We start from the raw sequence: 20,193 nt of genomic DNA, 5'->3' as shown, positions 1-20,193 counted from the left end.
ACTAAAAGTGGTATCTGCCAGTTTCTCAATTGTAAGGGAACTTTTTTCTCTTTAGTAATTAATAACCATTTTGTAAAGAGCTACTTGGAGACAAGGCAAACATCCTATTCCTCATCAAAGTTTTATCCACTAGTTTCGACATCCATTGATGTTTCTTGAATTAATTATTAATATGATTGCCACAATAGTGATTTTCTAATTCCATCATTTCTTCTGCATTTATTAGTTAATAATATACTGTAAGGAAAGGTGTCAGAGCAGATGGATTAATTTTAAATGGGGTGATGAATGACGGCCTCGCTGAGAAGATGCAAACTGAACAAAGAAATAACAAAATTGAGGCACAGAATCGTTCTGATATCTGAGGGCAGAGCAAGCCAGGCAGCCAGAATAGCAAGGGCAAAAGCCCAAGGACATAAGCACAGTGGGAAGCCAAACCACCTATCTCATGTAATGTTTTAATGATGGTCAAGGTCATCTTGGTCCCCATCAATGTGTCACATTAATGGCAACAGTAAACATTTTTTTTGCTCAAACTGGGCCCTGTTTTCCACCCCACTCCCAAGGCCACACCACACCTCTCTCTCACTGAACAGTGGCACCTTTATGGATCTTGCAGGCTCTGCCAGCAGCACCACTGACACTTTGGCGTGATGGCATATTAAGGGCAACGGGGAGTCACACAGGACAAGGGTGCAGAAAGGCGGGGAGGGAAGAGACCAGGCGAAGACTGGGTAGGAAGAGGAGGACAGATCACAAGAGCTTCCCAGATCCTGCTGCCCATTCACCTCTCACTCCCTGGGGGGCCTGGAGCAAGTTCCCTGATCTCCCCCAGCCTGTATCTTCTTCTGCAAAACGTGAATGACAGACAAGGGCATCTGTTTCAAAGGTTGTTTCCAGGATTCAATGACTTCACCCACAGGAAAAGCACCTCACGTTGCATTGGCACATAATAAACTCTCAACACATATGTGTTACTGTTACTATGTTTTATTCATTTTATTCCTTGCATCCTCATTGTAATCACAGTTTCTGGTGTTTGACAATCATTTGTTCAGATCAAATAAGTGAAAACCAATTATCATATCCTTGTCTGAGCCATGCTTTTCTGTGATAATCTTCTCCTAGTTGAACATGTGCATCTAGATACAACACTGCCTGGATTCCGGCCTACAACAGGGCCAGGATCCCTGTGATTTCAGACAAGCTTGGCTAAAAGAAGACCCGGCTGGAGAGAGTTGTACATCCGTGAAGAGAGAGAACCCATGGGTAATCGCATCAGGAGACTCTGCTTCAGTATTCTGCACTGAAGGGAAAATCCTCCAAATGAGAAAATCTGTAGGAAAAACAAGCATAAAGAAGAACCTGTTCCAAAAAAGCAGTAATTTGGGTTTAAAACTCATTGTTCTCTGGTGTGTTCTATGGTCTCTGTGTTCTCTCAGCCTCCTCCCCAAAGACTTTGCAAGCACACAAGAAGGGTGTTCTCACCTTGACCTTCCCTCAGGCTGATGTGAGGGCTGTGCTAGGAAGGAGGCCAGGCAAGGAGGGACCAGGGCACGAGAATAAACCCACAGTGACAGCTCATGTGCGCCTGGTGCCCAGCGAGGTGCCTTCCCGGGACTGTCTCATCTCACTCTCACCACGTGGTGAGGTGGGAAATAACACTTTGGGGGTTGTTGTGAGTATTAAATGACATAGTAACACAGGCATAGGGCCTAGGCCCCTGGCACATGCTAAGCTAACATTCAGTGGACGTTAGCTGTGATTAGTTTTGTCGTCCCTACTTATAAAGAAGCCATCTTGAGACAGAGCAAATTTACCCGCAGTCGCACAGCTCGTAAATCAGTGGTAGAGCTGGCATTTGAAGCCAGGGGCATTTACTCCTGAACCCCTCAATCCACTGCCTCCAGGGAAATGATGTTCATAGGAGGAGAAGCAACTTAGTCTGGGGGACAGACACATTTATGTTCACCATTCCTCTTTACTCTAAGTAGCTGCCGTTTGGGGACCTCGGATAAAAGTAACAATTGTCAGGTGGGGAAAGGCTGCTGCATGATACAGAGGGTGGACAGGAGGGGCATGGAATGTCACGATACACAAACAAGGCTGGTGACAGTCAAACGGCTTTTCAAAAGTGAAAAATCAAGTTTGGGTTTTAAAAACATAAAAAGAAATTCAAATTGTGGTTGAATTTGGGACCTGGAAGAAGTGAATTTTATAAATCACCTTCCCAAAGACAAATATCTTTGATAGGTTTCATTAGCTACATTTATCAGAAAGTACTGAAGGAAAAGAGATCATTTAGAATGATCACCGAACCAGAGTAAATATGTTTTGTCAAATACTTATAAAAAATTTAAAGAATTTAAGGTAAAGTTACTCCTACCTCCTTTAAGAGGCATTCAAATAACAACGCCTAGAACTCCAGAATCCTATAACTGATGGTGTAAATTCTCCTCAGTAACTGTTCACGCAATCTTGTGGCCCTAAACACCACCCATGTGTCCTGACTGCCAAATATTTATCTGCAGCGCAGACCTTCCCCCCACCTCCACACTGATGTACCCAGCTGCCCATCTGACAGCCCCTCTTAGGTGTCTAATAGAAACACAAACATATCTCAAACCAAACTCCTGATGTCTTCCCCCAAATGACAAATCTATTCTTGTGATGTTCAGGCAAACACAAAAAGAAACAAAATTTGGAGGCATCTTTGACTCCTAATTTGTTAGCAAATTCACTTGCCTCTACTTTCCCACTATATGCAGAATCTGATCATTCCTCTGCTCCTGCACCACCATCGTCCGGGTCCCGGGACTGTTTCTCCTCCCTGGATTATTACAACAGTCTTCTGTGCTCTCTCAGTGCAGAAGTCAGTGTGGTTCCATTAAAACATAGGTCAAATTATACCCTTTCTTTACTCAAATTCCTGCAAAATCCTGCAATGGCTTCTCACCCCACTCAAAGCTAAAATCAATGGCCTGCCTGTGGCCTATGCCACTCTGCATGCTCCAAGATCCAGACACTTCTCTCTGACTGCATCTCCTCCCACTCTTGCCCTCACTCATTCTGCTCCAGCCTCAAGGCCCTCCTCCTGGAATGCTCAAAACACCATCGCACTGCAGGGCCTTTGCACCTGCTGTTACCATTGCCAAGAATGCTCTTTCCCGAAACATCCACAGGGCTCCTGCCTCACCTCCTTTAGGTTTCTGCTCAGTTTTCACCTTAGCAAAGTCTCTCCTGACCCACCCACATAAAGCATCAAGCCCACCACCACCCAGCACTTCCTACCCATTTTACCCTACTTTATTTTCTGTATAGCATTTGTTACTATCTGACATATATAGTTTCAGTTGACTTATTTCTGTTCTCCCTCCCTAGAATATAAGCTCATGAGACAGGAATTTGTGCAATATGATAACCCAAACACCTCGAAAATGTCTGGCACATTGTATGTAGATGACCAATAAATATTTACTGAGCGAATGAATGAATGAATGCACTGCCTGCTACCTAGTGATGACTTGGTCCTCTCTTAAAATTCTAGCTCTACATCCAGAACTTCAGACAATGAACAGCAATTATGAATGTCTCTGTCCTCATAATGATTCCCAGGTATGCCAATCTTAATTTTTTTAAATGCCAGAAAAAAGCAATTTGAAAACAAAAGTCATCAATAGGTGCTTTCCAATCTTCCAGGAAACCCTCGACCACTTTAAAAGAACTCCTGTTTATCCCCCTTGTTAACTTAATCTCATGCCACTTACAGGTCCAGGGAGAAGGCCCTCCAGTTTCTGTTACAACTCAGTAAGGTCGTCATCTCCTCCTCATTCAATTTAAAGTCAAAGACCTGGAAAGGGGAAAGTTCCACTACTTCACTGGTCAGGCAATCACTGTTGATATTTCAGACCACCAGCCATTCAAGCATGGAGTGAGCTCACATCCAGAGCACAAACTGGACACAGGAGGTTCATCCGTTATGTTCACTGGTTACAAACTTTTCTCTAAATTAAGTCTTACACAAAGACTCAGTGTTTATAGGATTTAGTGCTACAAAGGGAGGGAGACTAGGCTGACATTTAACCACAGGTGTGCATGTTATCTGTGCTCCCTGATGGGGTCTTCCAGAGGACAGTGCTCCAAACACAGTCCACACCTCCTCTGCTGCTGGCAGATGGGCGTTAGGGCCGGGCCAGTCTGCTGTTGTGTGTGGTCCATGACCTCACTGCTCAGGGGAATTCAAGGGTCTTCTCAGTGGTATGAGGCACAGATGGGATCAGACCTGACAGAGCTCCACCCCCACCAGAGGGCAGGAACTGGTCCTTAGCCCATGGATCAGTCACCTCAGCTCTGCTAGGTAGCTCCCTGGACTGAGAACGACAGGGTGGTCAAAGGGGGTAGGGCCACAGACAATGCAGAAATGGATTGAGAAGCCTAGTGATAGGGTCTCTCCTGACCCTATTTTAGTGAGGAACACCAGGGCCAACTAGATGGGATGTTACCTGAAAATTCTCAATAATGCGTGTTGGTGTCACAGACTTGGGGATCACAACCACATTCCTCTGGATATGGAACCGGATCGCAACCTGTGCAGAAAGGGGACATTATGTTTCCACTGATCTACAAGACCCCTCCTTCTGTGGGAAGGAAAAATAAAACATCTCTCCAGCTCACTGTGACTTTAGTTACAACAGCTAGTGTTCTCTGAGCACTTAACAACTATCAGAGACACTTCCAGTCCTCCACTTGATTAACACCCTCAATCCTAGCAACAACCCTGTGATTTTCATTGTTTAGAAGTAAGGAAAATGGCTTTGGGCATCATAAGTCTGATAAGTGGTAGAGTTGGGATCTGAAGCCAGATCTTAAGAGGCCAAAGCTATGCTTTGTCACTGGGCTATAAAATTTCACAGGAAGCTGTTAGACACAGGTGATCCTTGTTTCTGTGACCATCCCTGTATTTCCTGGAGGTTCCAAAAGACTTTGAAAGAAGCACATTTGTGGGCTTCATCTCCTGTTTTCTTGCCCTTCAGGAACTTAAATGAACATGGCATAAACACAAGACTGGAAAAAAATTCCTGAATTAAAAAAATAAACCAAAAACAATGTACCTGAGCTGTGGTTTTCTTGTGCTTTGCAGCAATTGCCTTAATCTTGGGATCGTCCAGTGGAAAAGAGAAACCTGGGTTGGCCCTGTAGGCAGAAAGATGGTGGATGTGAATAATCACCACGGTTACCCTATGGAGATGGATTATCACCCCAATGATGACTCCAGGGGAATCATCACAGCCTCACCATCTGCCAGACAGTCAGGAAAACCTGAAAGCTTTGGCTCCTTCCCATGAGTCCACACATGGGCTCTGAGCATCAGTGTTTTGCAAAGGCTGTTCCAGTCCAGCCCTGGGTGTATGAACTGGAGTATTCTTAGAGAGTCAGGCATGTCACCATTTTAATTCTATCTTTTCCCACTCTAATTCTATGTGGCTGCTTCAAACACATTACCTTAGATACATTTTTCCTTCTGATGAACAGTCTGATAAATACATCAATTATTAGATAATATTTTTAAGAATATCAACAGAAAGACCCACCACTCAGAAGCCTCACCGAGGTTTATCTGGAGATCCAAGGGGGCTGTAGGCTGTGACAGTGATGCCCTTGGAGTGACAGTACTGGATCAGTTTCTCCTGCGTAAAGTATGGGTGACACTCGACCTGCAAAAGCACACAGTCCTCAGCACCAGGGAAGTCAGCCTGCTTTTTGAGTGGCTCACAGGGGGTTCTACACACAAAAAAAGACCACCAAGCAAAGGCCAAACACCTGCCCACTGACACACTTGCCAACCCACCCTGAGAAGAGTCTCACAGCTCCCCAGAGTGCCCTGATCACTGACGCCTGAGGGGAGACTCAGTACGTAGCATCGAACTGGCCTCCAAATGTGTGAGCAGTAGTAGCCCAAAACCCCTGACCTTTTCCCAGACAGAATTTACCTGGTTATTCACTGGTTTATATCTCAGTCCAGGTTTGTTCAAGAGCCTTTCGATCTGGAAGTGGTTGAAATTGGAGATGCCAAGGGCTTTCACCAGCCCCTCGTCCACCAGCTCCTCCAGGGCCTGTCAGAGAAAGGGACACCTCTTGTGCACCCAGAGGGACAACAGGGACCCTGGCTTGCCTCAGTCTCTCTGGGGCAGGGGACTTTGGTAAAGCACCCACCGCAGCAGGGTGGGCTGCAGCAGTGAAAGGAAACTTCAGTCCAGGCTGGGGTGCCCATCAGTGTCAGTTCCAGCCCTACCGCCCCTCCCAGCCCCAGGGAAACTGGGAGTAAAAGGGAAAGATTTACGGGCTTGCTGCTCTCGCCTTAGCCAAACCTTGGGGAGCTGGGTCAGCTGGGATGAGGCTGCAGTATGTAGAGAAGCATCACTTGTCTGGTTCTGGGTGACTCTCTCCCACACCACCCACGGTGTGGTTTGCAGTAGGAGATGGCCACACAGATACATTGTGCCCTGGCAGGGCCACCCAGCCCAGGGGCTGTGTGGGGCTGGAATCTGGTAAACTCTCCACCTACCCAGCCATGCTCTCTGGTGCAGAAACTACATCAACCCCAAGGAAGGGATTTCTTTATAATTTTTAGCCTACAATAGGCCTTTTGCAAACTTTCCCAAAGATACCATATGGGTTAGCAGCAACCCAAACTCTACATGTATTTACTAGGCATTTATTCCATGTCCAGGTCCTGTCCAGTAGCTGTTGGGATATAAAAGTATACCATGTGCTTCCTTCATCTGAGGTCCTTACAGTCCTAGTAAAGTGCTGAGGTTCCCATCTGTGGAGCAAACAGCCACAACACAGAGGCTGCCTCAATGTGACAGTGGCCCAGCACTGAGAAGCAGTGAGGGCAGAGAAGGAAGGGATCCACACAGACCACAAATTTCAGGGGAGACCATACTGGTAGAACTAAAAAAAAAAAAAAACTTGGAGGCAAGAGAGGAAAAACAAGAGAAGTGAGGGAGGAAGGCAGAAGCAGAGGCTTAGAGGCAGGAGGAAACAAGGTGTGTTCAGGGCATACTTGTGCCATGGTTCTCACCTTTGGCTGCAACTTCAAATCAGCTGAGAGCTTTAGAAAACACTGGTTCCTGGCTTTTACCCCCAGAGCCTCTTACTGATTTCATTGGGGATGCAGCCCAGTATTGTGATTTTGAAACTCCTCTAGTGATTTTAATGCACAAAGCTGAGAATCGCTAGGGCAGATGATGAATGTCTTCAAACTAGGCAAAAGAGTTTAGAATTGATGTGATCATAAGGTCCCTGAAACTCCCAAGTGGGCAGTGAGATAATATAAAAGTTTTTGTGTGCCATAGGTCAGGTTTAGGTTGCCTGTATGATACATCTCGACTTCTTTATGCTTTTTTTGCCCCTCTCTGCTTTCAGGTGGTCAACGAGGTTTCTACTGAACTTGTTGTGGGTCCATCTAAGCATCCAAGGCTTACATTTCAATGCTTCCTGTTCTGAATAACAGCCTCTGTCCTTGACCATCAATATCTTTTCATGACTTCAAAATGTATTGTACAGCAATCGTTCTTGTATTCATGCAGAAGACATAGCACTGTGGAAATCAGGGTACATTTTGCAGCGGACAATGAGATACCTGTCATACTTAATATCATCATAAGAACTAGGGTAAAAAAAATGGTGGAACTGACATTACAAGTATGCTAGTGTCCATATTTCACAAGGAATAATTCCTAAGATATTTAAGAGGTCATGTTTTACTAGGGTAATAGATATGACAGAGCCCTCCTAGGAAATTTAATGCAAAGATGAGTACAGAGATCTTAGACTATCTTCTCAATCTTGCCACAATTTCCATTCTCAGCAATAAAATATTCGTTGGGTTGAGTCCATGCACATAAATCATTATAGTGCTCGTCAAACCATCCTTTCTCAAGTATTCTCCAACAGGAAGTTTTTTATGGCAGGAAAAGAAATTTGTTAGTCTTTTTCCTTAGTTAAGTACCAGAATTCAACTTTTTTTATGGCTACAATTTTGACACTCTCAAAAAGAAAGTAGTATCTTTTTTTGATGGATGAAGCTTAATACATTTATTTCAGTAACTATATCAAACAAGTATGTAAGACTATATGGTTGGATAATGACTTGTGTGGTCATTAAGGCAAAAAGAATATGTAAATTTTTTAAAGAAGAACAGCAGTGTCAACTTGTAGTTTGAACACTTTTTCTAGCATGTGGGCTGAACCAGCTCACAGCTTGTATTAATACATTAATGGTGTTCTGTCACATGTTACCATGGATTTATACTTAGTTATATGAGGAAGGTAGCAGACATGTATGATAAGTTGCTAACTTCATAAATTTCCCAAGAGTATTTGATTTACTTCTATGTGTAGTCTGTTGCTCATAAGATATGATATTTTCAATAATTTATTTAGTATGGCTCTTAATTACATGAATTGTTGCTCTTTCATTATTGCTAATTTTGACTTGTAGAATTGAACTGCAAATGACATATCCTTGCTGAACAAATCTAATGGTCATACTATAGATGGCACTTTATTATTATGGCTGGTAGTTCTTTGGGGTTTTTTACATTTTCTTTTTTTTTTTTTTACTTTATACATAACCCAGAGAGCTTCAGAACAGTTTTTAAAATCTATCCATGTATGGAGAAACTCCTATACACTCTGGGTGGGACTGTAAATTAATACAACCACTATGGAAAACAGTATGGAGATTTCTCAAAAAATTAAAAAATAGTACCATTTGAATTCAGCAATCCCACTACTAGGTATCTATCCATAGGAAAAGAAATCAGTGTATCAAAGGCATACCTGCACTTGTATGGTTATTGCAACACTATGCACAATAGCAAAGATATGGAAGCAACTTAAGTGTCTATCAGTGGACAAAAGGATAAAGAAAATGCAGTATATATACACTGGAATACTATTTGGCCACAAAATAGAATGAAATCATGTGATTTGCAGCAACATGGATAGAACTGCAGGTCTTTATGTCAAGTGAAATAACCCAGGCACAGAAAGACAAATACCATGTTCTCACTCAGATGTGGGAGCTAAAAAACTTAATCACATAGAGACAGAGAAGAGAATAATAGATACCAGAGGTGGGGCAGAGTGTGAGGGTGGGAGGGGGAAATGAGAAGAGGTTGGTAAATGGATATAAACTTACAATTAGACAGAAGACATGAGTTCTAATGTTCCATTGGTGACTAGGGAAACTATAGTTACGAGCAATATATTGTGTATTTCAAAGTAGCTAGAAGACAGGACTTGAAATGTTACCAACATAGAGAAACAATACATACTCATGGCGATGCATACCCCAAATACCCTGACTTCATCATTACACATTCTATGCATGCAACAAAATATCACATGTATCCTATAAAAATGTGAAATAGTATGTCTCAATAAAAGAAAAAAAAAGACCAGTAGAGAACAATATGTGCAAGTGACCATTTATATTTAAACTAGTATGTTGAAATAAAAATGTCATTATGCAAAAAAAAAAAAAAAAAAGGAAGAGAGAAAGCAAAAAATCCACCCATAGAAATCCAGGTAGATTTTTCCACACTTCCCTTTAGCAGGTGTTCTACATGTTAAAAAAATAGGCAAATTTAATGATTCACAGTTGTCCCTCAGTCTCCATGCCAGAGTGGTTCTAGGACCAAACCCCCTCCGCAGATACTGAAATCCTTGCACGTTCAAGTTCCTGATGGAACATGGTGTGGTATTTGCACATAACCTACACAGATCCTCCCATATACATTAAATCATCTCTAGATTCAATACCCAAGACAATGTAAATGTTATGTAAATAGTTGTGATACTGTCCTTTTGGATTTATATTATATTTTACTGTAGTATTGTTATCTTTTATTCCCATAGTTTCAGTCCACATTTGGTTGAAATTATGGATGCAGAACCCACGGATACAAAGGGACAACTGTACTCGTCAAAATCATTTCTCTCAAATGCATTCACACGATTGCTAACATCGCCATCACGAAATGACTAATTCTCTGCTTCACAACCCTTTCCCTCAGTAACCATGTCAGTTGTGCTCTCTAAATTTTCTCGCTGCTAGTTGTTAGAGATCAGAGCAGCAAGAATACTGCGCTTGTAGATAAATACTTTTAAAGGAACTATCCACAGAAAAGTTACATTTCATTTAATCATGTCAAGCATTTTAGAAAGGTTAGGCTTACTACATTTTCAGGTTCTAAAACGCAACATAAACTCGCAAGTGTGTGTGACCCTACACAGACAGCTCACAAAATGACACAATGAACTCTTGGAGTCCTGTCATTATTCATTTACAACATGTCCATGCACTTTGTTCTCTACTAATATTTATTTACAAGAGGATATAATGGCTCAAGAAAAAATCAGAGGGGGTAAAAGCACTGATGTCTTTAACACTAGTTCTAATGCAGTTACTTTAGAGACTTATTTATTTGCAGGAACAAATGGTACCTGAATATTAACAGTGTTTTGACTTAAAAAAAAAAAAAAGATACATATGCCTTGTAAATGGCTGAGTTGTCAGTAGTCATTTCAACTCTTAGTTTACTTTTGTATAGTTGCTCTGCTAAAAAAACAAAAAGAAAAACAATAAAGAGTAAATCTGCTTATTCATTCCCCATATGCTGTGAGCCAGCGGAATCACTTGTACAATGCCAGATTTGTTTATCTTTGGACAGAAGCTTCGATGAAGGGTCTTGTATTTGATAACCTTATTTAAGCCTATTTAACCTTAAATTGTTAATTTTATAAAATTTGGTTTTACCTGCACTATGATGAGGGAGGGTAGGCAGTAGCAAGCTCAGCAAAGACTGGGCCTGCCCGGAACAGACCGAGAATGCAGGGTGGGGAGATTCTTCCAACTGCATGCTACTAGTAACAAGTTGTTTGTATTGCTTTACCATTTTTAACTGTTATATATCAGGTGAACATACATTTTGCTTTCATAATAAATGTTTAAGAGAAGGCCACAAAAAAGATTATGAGAAAAACTTTCAACTCTTAATTCAACTTTGAATATGAATTATGTGAAACAGGTCATTATTTGAGCTGAGAGGTGTTTGGATTTGTATTCACTGTGTGCCAGAAACTGTACAAACAAGTTTGGCGGTTGGACTTGTGAGCCCGAATGAACCTGGGTCCCCTCCCAGCTCTATCATACACTTGCTTCATGACCTGGACCAGTTACCATCCTATATTGGTCTCAGTGTTATCATATGTAAAAGGGGATAACACTGCCTCCTAGGGCGAATGATAAATGGTCTCCATGACTAAAGTTCCTGGCATGGCAGTTATCTTAATCTTTACAACATCCTGAGAGATATGTATTATTAGTATGGAGGGTAATACTTTTGTTTCTTAAGATGAGGAAACAGAGGCTTACAGAAATTCAATAACTTACCCCAGGTCACTCAGCCAATACTTGCAAACCTAGGCCAAAATCTCTACTCCAAATGCCTCCTTGTATTTTGAGAACAACATGTGTGTCCTCCAAATTGTGGCACATCTTAACTCCAGTCTCATTTGAGGACTCAAGGTTAGCCTTGAAATTTAAATAGTGTCAGACGGACCCAAAAGCCAAATATGAGGAGGAAGGAGTGGAAGAACTAGAGAATGACAATGATGACATTAGACAGCATCAGGATCGTGGGCTCCTTCATACCAGTGTGGAGTCTCATGGGTGACTGAAGGAAAGTTTTCTCTCCAGCACACTCAGAAGAAGCTGGAACCTACCTCCCAGGCATCCAAGAATGTTGTTTTACTGCCAAGGATATTGTCTTTGTCATCTTTGGGGAAAAAGTCCTTCCCAGGCTGTAAATATAGAACAAGAAGTTTACTGAGATGTGTATCCAGACTCTTGGTTCTGTTAAACGAGGTTTCAGGATCCTGACTCACACCTGCACACCACATTTTCAAGCTCCGGAGTATACACTTTAAAATTGTGAGTTGCAATAAAATCTCTATATTAGCCTACTGTAGTATGTAAATCCTTATATTTTGGAAACTGCTGGATTTATTTTAAAATCCATTGTCAGCACATTCCAGAATCCACCACTATCACCATGGACATTAACCTCACGCATTCAGATCCCATATACACTTGGCGGACAACTCTAATTTTAGGATCACTAGATAAGGGTTGGATCTTAAGGGTATTATTTTCTAGGATAAGATATTGGCCAAATTCTATCCTTGAAGCTTCTAGAAACATGGAGTTAGGGGTGGCATGCCATCATCACCCTAGCTGCGAATTCGTGTCCCTCCCACCTCTTAGGAGCAGGCAGGAGCACAGCCCCAGGCCATGAGTACGGTTTCTCGAATGTGGGCTGTCTGGTACCTTCCAGTAGCACCAGAGTTGGACTTTTCTCCAAGACGCCACTCCCAGGGTATGTTTTGGTTAATAAGAAGATTGGACCCTGAAGTAGTATTATGCAAGAATATTCCAAGAGTTCTCCTGGGAGGGGAAGCCTGGGCACAGAATCAAGACAAAGGTGATATAGCAGTGGAGGCTTGTCTGGGCTGCCAGAAATCATGGTTTCTGGCAGAAATAACATCAATTACAGCCAGGCACGTGGCCAACTCAACAGCCACATGTGGCCGTGGCCTCCCTCCCAGGACAGTACTTTCTGCTCCATAGTCTCCTCCTGACCACCTGCAGTTCACAGTTCTGAAAGGCAAGTCCTCCTGCTCCAGCCCACACCACCCCCAGCCCTGGCACAACTGCCATGTTCTGGCAGCTGCTCAGAAACTAGACACGGAGCAAGGGGGCAGCTCAAACCTGTAATCCCTGTGGCCAGTGAATCAGATAGAGGTCCAGGTAGCTCAGCTGCAGATCCTTGAGGGTCCTCTGACAGGCTTCCTTCACTAGGGATCTCTCAAAGAAGGTGGGCCACAACTGCAAAGAGGGTAGCAATGAGGCCTTAATACTGGGGAAACAGAGAGCCCCATCATACTCATTCTCCCTGATTTTTGATTTGCACCTGATCTAACCTGGGGAAGGATTATTTATAGTAAAATTTGTTACAATACATGATCCAGTACGGAAGGTCACCAGGGCTCAGCAAGTCAATGACATTTCTCAAGAGTTGAAGGCCATTTATTTTCACCTCTCCTAGTACTCTACATGTCTCTCATATCATTTAGCAAATGTGGCCACTGATTTTATATTTGATTTCCTGTGTAATTCTCTTCCTCAGCTGTCGGCTCTCTGGGGACAGGACTTGTGTCTAGCTTGCAAATTTCAAGCATTCTTATGCCTTTGGGAGCAGAGGGTCCTTTTTCTGCACTGTGATATCTCCAAGCCTATTGGGCCCTAAGGATGACTTTACCAGGAGTTTCTCTGCGCTTGACCACTGCACGCCTTGGGGTCTATTGCTCCCACCACATGCGTGTGCTTTCCAAGTACCTGAAACTAGTGTTTTTTGGCAAGTTGTGTATTATACAGATCCAGTGACTCTACCCCTCACATCCAACAGCCACTTCTTTATTTGTAACATTTTATAACTGACCTTTTACTAGACTGAAATGGAAAAAAAAAAACAACCCATGAGTGACAATAAAACATGCCCCCACTGTTTTCCAAAACATCCTCTAGCCGTGAACTAAGGGCCACGCCATTGAGACTACAGTGCTGGAAGGCAGGGTCTGCATGAAGCCCTGATAGCACCCCCAGCCTCTGACTGCCAGTGAGCAGATAGATCCCCCAGTGGGGAATGGGGGGCTCATTTAGGGTTCTGAATAACTGGACTCTGAGTGTCTATGGAAACCAACCCACAGGTGGGGGAGGGGGAGCAGCAGCATCTCCAGCCCCGATGCTGGTCTGCAGTGTGGACATCATTGTACCCACCTCTGTTATACAGGCAGAGAGGAAGAGGATGGACAATCGGTCCGTACAGGAGAGGCCCAGAGAGTTCTTGCTGCTGAGCAGATCCATATTCTTCCCCCTGCCTTGAAGGGAAGTCCTCCCCCCAGATGAGCCCCGTGTACCTTGCTGACGATGAATAGGTCCTCTCTCCTCACAGCCTTCTCTTGGATCTTCTCTTGGATGGCTTCCCCCACCTCACCCTCATTCTGATAGATGTGAGCACAGTCGATGTGGCGATACCCTGCATCAATGGCCACCTTCACAGCTTCTTTGACTTTGCCTGGGTGAGACTGCAAAGAAAGAGGAAAGCCCATCATATACTCTTTTTGTTTATTTATTTATTTAGAGATGAGATCTCACTATATCCTGGGCTGGTCTCGAACTCCTGGGCTCAAGTGATCCTCCTGCCTCAGCCTCCCAAGTAGCTGGAACTATAGGTACCCAGCATTATGCTCTGCTAACACTATATCCTCTTCTCCACAGACTACCTTCAATAGGCTCTCCCTATTGAAGCTCAACTTTTTCAAACCTCCCTTGGGTCCATTTTCCAGGGGATACAAACTTTGGTGAACTTTTCAAAAGAAGAAGGAAGAAAGTAAGTTATAATAATTTTATGATTATGACCTCATGTCCTATCCTAGCTAAAAGTCAATTTCCTTCTAATCCAGGTTACTCCTGAAATGTCTACAGCTGTATGTGGGGGACAGATGGTCTCCGCTGCAACTTTCTAAAGACCAGGCTAAAAACTGGACTCCAAATAACCCAGGGGAATTTTTAGACAAGTTCCCCAAACGCTGTTAAGGATCTGAAAAATGGTCATTACAGCATAAACCCATACTCCACCACATACTTCCCGTGTGGGGTTGAGATGACTCAAGCTCTCTAAACCTTGCCTGCAATATGGGAAAATAATAGCACCTGCCATATGAGACCGTGTTGGCGATTACCTGCTACGATGAGTGTGAAGTTTTAGCACATCACCTCACACACAGTAAGGCTCAGTAGATGCAATCCATTAGATAATTATTGCTTCAGGAAAAGAAGAAATAGAAAAACTTTTTGGAATGGAGTTTGTATTCCACCCTCATGGTAAAAAAAAAAAGAAAGAAAGAAAAGAAAAGAAAAGGATAAAAAAAGAAATAAAGAAATGAAATAGTACTACAAATATCACATTTTGGTCCAACCTAGCCAAGCTTTCCTGAGAAAGACTGAACACTGAAACAAAAAGGGCTCCTGCCCTCCAGCCCGGGAGAACAGGCGCAAAGAAACAAAGAGTCAGAGGAGGCAGACTCTACAGGAGATTAGCTGTCAGGGACAAGAGGGAAGAGAAAATCCAAGGATTGCTCCTGGTACCTAGTTAGGGAGGTGCTACCATTGATGCAAATGGCAAAGAAGGCAGAGTAAGAAGATGAGGAACAATGTCAAACTCACCCCAAGAGAGCTCAGGAATCTTCCTCCCTGAGCACTGGGATGTGCCTTGCCGTATTTTGTCAGCTGACATTTACACAGCCAGGTGGACCAGAGCTCCTGACCCCCAGCCCAGGCTCTTTGTGGTCTCAGCATGTCTCAGACTTTAACATGCATGGGAATCACCTACAGATCTTGTCAATGTACAGATGCCCATCCAGTAGCCTGGGGTGCGGCCTGACATTCTGTATTTCTAACAAGCTGCTGGTCCAAGTCCCACACTGTGGGCAGCAAGAAGTACCAGGGCATTCAGAGCTCTGTATCTGTTCTTCTCAGCTACCCAGGTCACAGCAAAGGGCCAAGACTCCTGAAATATTGAGTTCCTTTAAGTGTCCTAGATTCAGGAAGTATTTTAGAGAAATGTCCCTGGAAAACAATTTTAAGTCCAACCCCTGCTTGAAGCTTGAAGGTTGCTAGAGAAGCTCTTATCTAATCTTGGAGCTTTGCAGCCTGAATCAGCCCTGAGAAAAGAAAGCAACTTGGATCCTGGTTCTAGGGCTGAATTTTATCTTGCCAAACCCCTGCCCAGCCTCAGGGCTTTCCCAGCTAACCGCAGAGAGAAGAGAACACTCAAATGCCCCTTCAGGGAAGCAGAGTGTCCAAAGATTTGCATCTCACCCCCCAGGTGCCCAGGCCGATGATGGGCATCTTGGCTTTGGTACTGAGCTCCACGAAGGTGGCCATGGTTGGTGCAGAGACGGCTGTGAGAGAACAGGTAAGAGTCCCGAGTCCTGGTTAAGAAGCTGGCACAGGCTGCATGGGGAGGACCTGGAGATGAGCCACAGTAGTTTTCCCTGCCCTGGCTAAAGCGGAAATCCATTCCAGGCTTTGGTAAGATTAATGATTACCGTGAACGAAATTTTAGCAAGGCAGCCTCGTGTAAAGTTCCCCATCAGATAATGGTGTAATAGGAGTTTCTTTGTTCATCTTGAGTCAACAAATTCCACATAGCTGAAAGTTTGAATGCTGAAATTCTTTTTATGAAAATGAACCCAGCTAGAGGAGACGAGGAAGAGAAACAAACATAAAGAGAGAGGGAGGGAGGGACGGAGGAGGGAAGGATGGAAGGAAAAAGACAAGGACTTCCGTTCCTTGTGATTGTTTCTTTTCTCTCTGAAATGGGGTCCAGAAAGGAGAGGTGAGAAGCATCTCACATTCCAATTCCAGGTTCAGTGTAGAGGTAGTCCAGTCCTCACCTGATTAGAGTCAGCTGTGACTAGTTGGACAGTCAGCACTCCAGAGAACCTGACGCAGGCCTGTGGCATGCCACGGCATCACATTCATCCTGCAGTAGTGGGTTTATCCCTCTTTTATGAGTTCTTACTTGCTTGTCAGTTGGCCTTGGTTGAATCTTGAAATAGATATTAACCTCTAGGCTACGAATTATGACATAGCTCACGGGGGCCAATTGCCACAATATTTTGCACGTATGAGCGAAAAACCTTAACGCGCTTTATTAATGTTGGTTAAATGATCTTCCTCAACGTTAATGATGAATGTGTGGCTCATAATCTAGTGGCCACTAGGGTGCAGTAGAAAGTCTCACGAACCTAAATAAGGGGAATCTTATTGTCCTAATGCATACTTGATGACACGCAGTGAAAGTATTGTTGAATTAGTAAAAAATTTCTGACAAGCTAAATAATAAGCAGAGAAGGCTCTCTAAAAGAAAAATATATGTATTTGGGTGTAAAACATTACAATGGGAATATGCATATCATAGTAAATTATGTGTGTATTCATGGAAGTAAAGGAAGACAAAAGTTTTTAAAGGAAAAAATGAGGATGATTACGTAAGTGTTTAGAAATAATTATCCTTGGCTATGAAGATCACTAGCAAGAGTGATGGGGGTCTGAGGTTGGAGAAGCAGTTGCTGGTCAGGTGTTCTTGGAGAAGTATTTTTGTCCAAGGATGCAATGGCCTTTGTGTAAGATTGTACTTTTTGCAGTAATTAGTGATAGTTCTTGCTAACAGACATACAGGCCTAATAACCCTCTCTTCAAGGCCATCACAGCTCTACTTGTTGAGGTTATTTTGTTTTATTTTTAACATTAGTGATACCATTTTGATTCTGACAACTTCACATGACTCACAGAATAAAGAAAAGTGTAGTGCTCTTGATAATATTTCTCTTAGAAACACTTAAGCTCTGAGTCAGTGAGAATAGAGAATATCTTTATGGCATGGTTAGGGTTAAGAAGATATATCAGTTGTTTCTGTGTAACAAACCAGCTTATTATAACAATAACCATTTATATGCTCATGATTTTGTGGGTTGGCAATTTGGGCAAGATTCGGTTGGTAGGCTTGTGTGGGGTCCATGTGGTGTCAGCTGGGCTGGCTCACGTGTTTGGGCTTCCATTGGGTGGGCTTAGGATTGTTTCTCTTCTTCCTCCTCCACGAGTCTAACTTGGACACGTTTACAAGGCAGCAGCATTCTAGGTGGCCTACTCTTGGAATGTGTGCAATGTTGCTTCTGCCACCTTCTACTGGTCAAGGTAAGGTGCATGACCAGCACAGGGCCAAGGAGTAGGGAAACTGACTCCACCTCTGGATGGCAGCTCTTGCAAAGAATTTTGGCTATTCTTAATCAACCCCAGCAGGTGTAATAAGTCGTCTGATTAGCCACTTTCTAGCTTCATGAATTTATCAATCTATTCCTGCTTTTAGACTTTTAGGAAACTATATATATAAGTTCCCCCCCGCTTTCCTCTTCCCATATACTTTATTTAGGAAACCACATCACTTGCCCTCTCTAGTTTCCCACCATTAGGATTTTGCTGGTTATTCATTCACAAGGAGTTATTTTCCATGTCACTGTGGCCCCCGGACATCTTGGCAATGGGGAATTAGACCTAGTGTCTTGATCAGATTAGATCCCATTTTTTGTTTGTTGTATTGCTTTTCTGTTTTGTTTGTTTTGGGCAAGGCACTTCACATGTGTTGTATTCTTCTATCAAATGGAATGACTAACTGCCATTGTATTTGTGTGTGTGTGTGTGTGTGTGTGTGTGTGTGTATAATCAGCCATTGCTGATTATTGCTATATCCATTATTTTATTAGATTAAAAACAGTGATATACTAATTCTGCCATTCTTTCTTTATTCATTAGCTCACATACTTCTACAAGGAGAAATTTTTCCCGATTAATTATTTGGCTACCCTGAGGTATAGTTTGTATACAAACACTGAATAATGATGGATACACTCTTTTATTTTACAGGTTTTAAAAAGAGGTTTCTAAGCACCTCCAAAGTCACCAATGAGTTGTGTTTAGTAGTCTCTGAATTTGTGAATTTAAAAAATTCCATGTGTTATAACATATTGCTGTTCTTATTGATGCCAAATTATCCTCTTTAGCCAGTGAGAGCCCTTCAGTTGGCTTCTGAGTTCTTTTCACATCACCTTTAGAGTCGTTGATAAGTCCCTTGCTTTCCTGTCCCAGACCTAGATGTGTCGATTTGTCCAAGGAGCCCTGGCTCCTTTTAGTGGATGTTGGTATTTAGAGACACAATGTGAGAACTAGGAGTGTTCTTTGCAAGTCAATTGGATCTGGCTTCTAGTCCTGTTCAGTGGAAAAGAGGGAGGAAATGTCTCCTCTTTTTTTTCTTAAGACGAAAATATCCTGAGTTCTTTTTTTTTAAGCTGAAATACATAATGAGTTCATAATGATATTTCTGATTTAAAATCAGGTCATAAGGTTTAACCTCATCTATCTTATCTATTCATTCTCTTGCATCAAAAATCTTCCTCCCTAAAGACACAAACATAATTAGTAATTGCTTTGATCCCACAATGAGTTTTAAAATAAAAATACAATACAACCTACAAACTATGTTACTGAAAACAAGTTAAAGTTACTGCAAACAGTTTATCTATTTTATTTCACTTTTAAATTTCAGGGATTCCATTTATAATGCTTTGTTTTATAATTATGTTCCAAAGCCAAATCTACATGGTTCCAAATTCAAGTATACAAAACAAGATATTTTTGGAGCAGTCTAGTTTCTATCCCTGTCAGAATACTGGATACGAAAGGACAAAGGAAGAATATTTTTAAGTATTGAGGAAAAAGAACTCTACACTCAGAATTTTATATCCAGCCAATCTACCTGTTAGATGTAAGGATATAATAATGTTCACATACATAAAAGTCTCAGAAAGTCTGTCTCATAATAACCTACAGCAAAAACTCTCCTGGGAATGCACTCAACATTGAGTGCATTGAAGTGGAGAAACCAGTTGAGGGAATGGTACCAGGAATTATGCACTAAATCTTGTTAACGTTTATTGTCAGTTTTACTAAAAAATAATACAGTAAGGACAAAAGAAATAAAAAGGTATGTCAATATCAACCCAAAATAAAGTTACATGCATTATAAATATGATGGGGAGGGGGACAGTGGATATTCCAAGGAACATCAGATTGTACTGAAATATCTTTTAGTTAAAGAGAAGATACTAATAAGCTTAAGAAATTAAATAAGGATAATGAACAATAGTATAGGTCTTAAGGGAAATTATAATAAGAACAAAAGTATAATGGGTAGGGGTTGAAGAGCTGATGAAAATAAATTCAGACCGACCAGCCACCTTAAGGAGATTACTCTTCCACTTGCTTCCCCTCCAGACCCCAAGAGGTGGCATATGGATTACAAACTAGGTAAACCAGCAGAAGGAGCTTTATCTATACAATGGAATGCAGGGAAGAATAAAGTAAAATGATGATCAGTGAAAATATTAAATATGATGGCAAAAATAAGTTTTAAGATGACAGTGATTATAATAAATGTAAGT

The 20,193-nt window shown here is 42.2% G+C and overlaps 1 protein-coding gene across 1 annotated transcript; it reads right to left on the bottom strand.

Moving 5' to 3' along the window:
- Positions 1 to 985: 985 nt before the first annotated feature.
- Positions 986 to 16,137, bottom strand: AKR1B10 (aldo-keto reductase family 1, member B10 (aldose reductase)). The gene is made up of 10 exons (XM_012650623.1): positions 16,013 to 16,137; positions 14,050 to 14,217; positions 12,842 to 12,958; positions 11,797 to 11,874; positions 5,991 to 6,113; positions 5,608 to 5,714; positions 5,112 to 5,193; positions 4,503 to 4,586; positions 3,768 to 3,850; positions 986 to 1,336 (listed from the first exon to the last, which is right to left on the bottom strand). Exons 1-10 carry the CDS (start codon positions 16,076 to 16,078, stop codon positions 1,294 to 1,296), a joined length of 951 nt encoding a protein of 316 aa, XP_012506077.1. The 5' UTR covers positions 16,079 to 16,137; the 3' UTR covers positions 986 to 1,293.
- Between the last annotated feature and the right edge of the window lie 4,056 nt (positions 16,138 to 20,193).

The sequence above is a fragment of the Propithecus coquereli genome, unplaced genomic scaffold (assembly GCF_000956105.1).
Source record: "Propithecus coquereli isolate 6110/MARCELLA unplaced genomic scaffold, Pcoq_1.0 Scaffold335, whole genome shotgun sequence".
NCBI classification, from domain to species: Eukaryota; Metazoa; Chordata; class Mammalia; order Primates; family Indriidae; genus Propithecus; species Propithecus coquereli.
Note: the sequence above shows the minus strand (reverse complement) of the source record. Positions and strands in the feature narration are given on the sequence as shown.

Excerpts from the sequence above, each read along its gene's own strand:
- AKR1B10 (XM_012650623.1), bottom strand. The coding sequence starts at position 16,078 with ATGGCCACCTTCGTGGAGCTCAGTACCAAAGCCAAGATGCCCATCATC. Across the intron at positions 11,875-12,841 it reads ACTGGCCACAGGGATTACAG|CCTGGGAAGGACTTTTTCCC; the intron begins GTTTGAGCTGCC and ends CTATATTTACAG. Across the intron at positions 4,587-5,111 it reads ACAAGAAAACCACAGCTCAG|GTTGCGATCCGGTTCCATAT; the intron begins GTACATTGTTTT and ends CTTTCTGCACAG.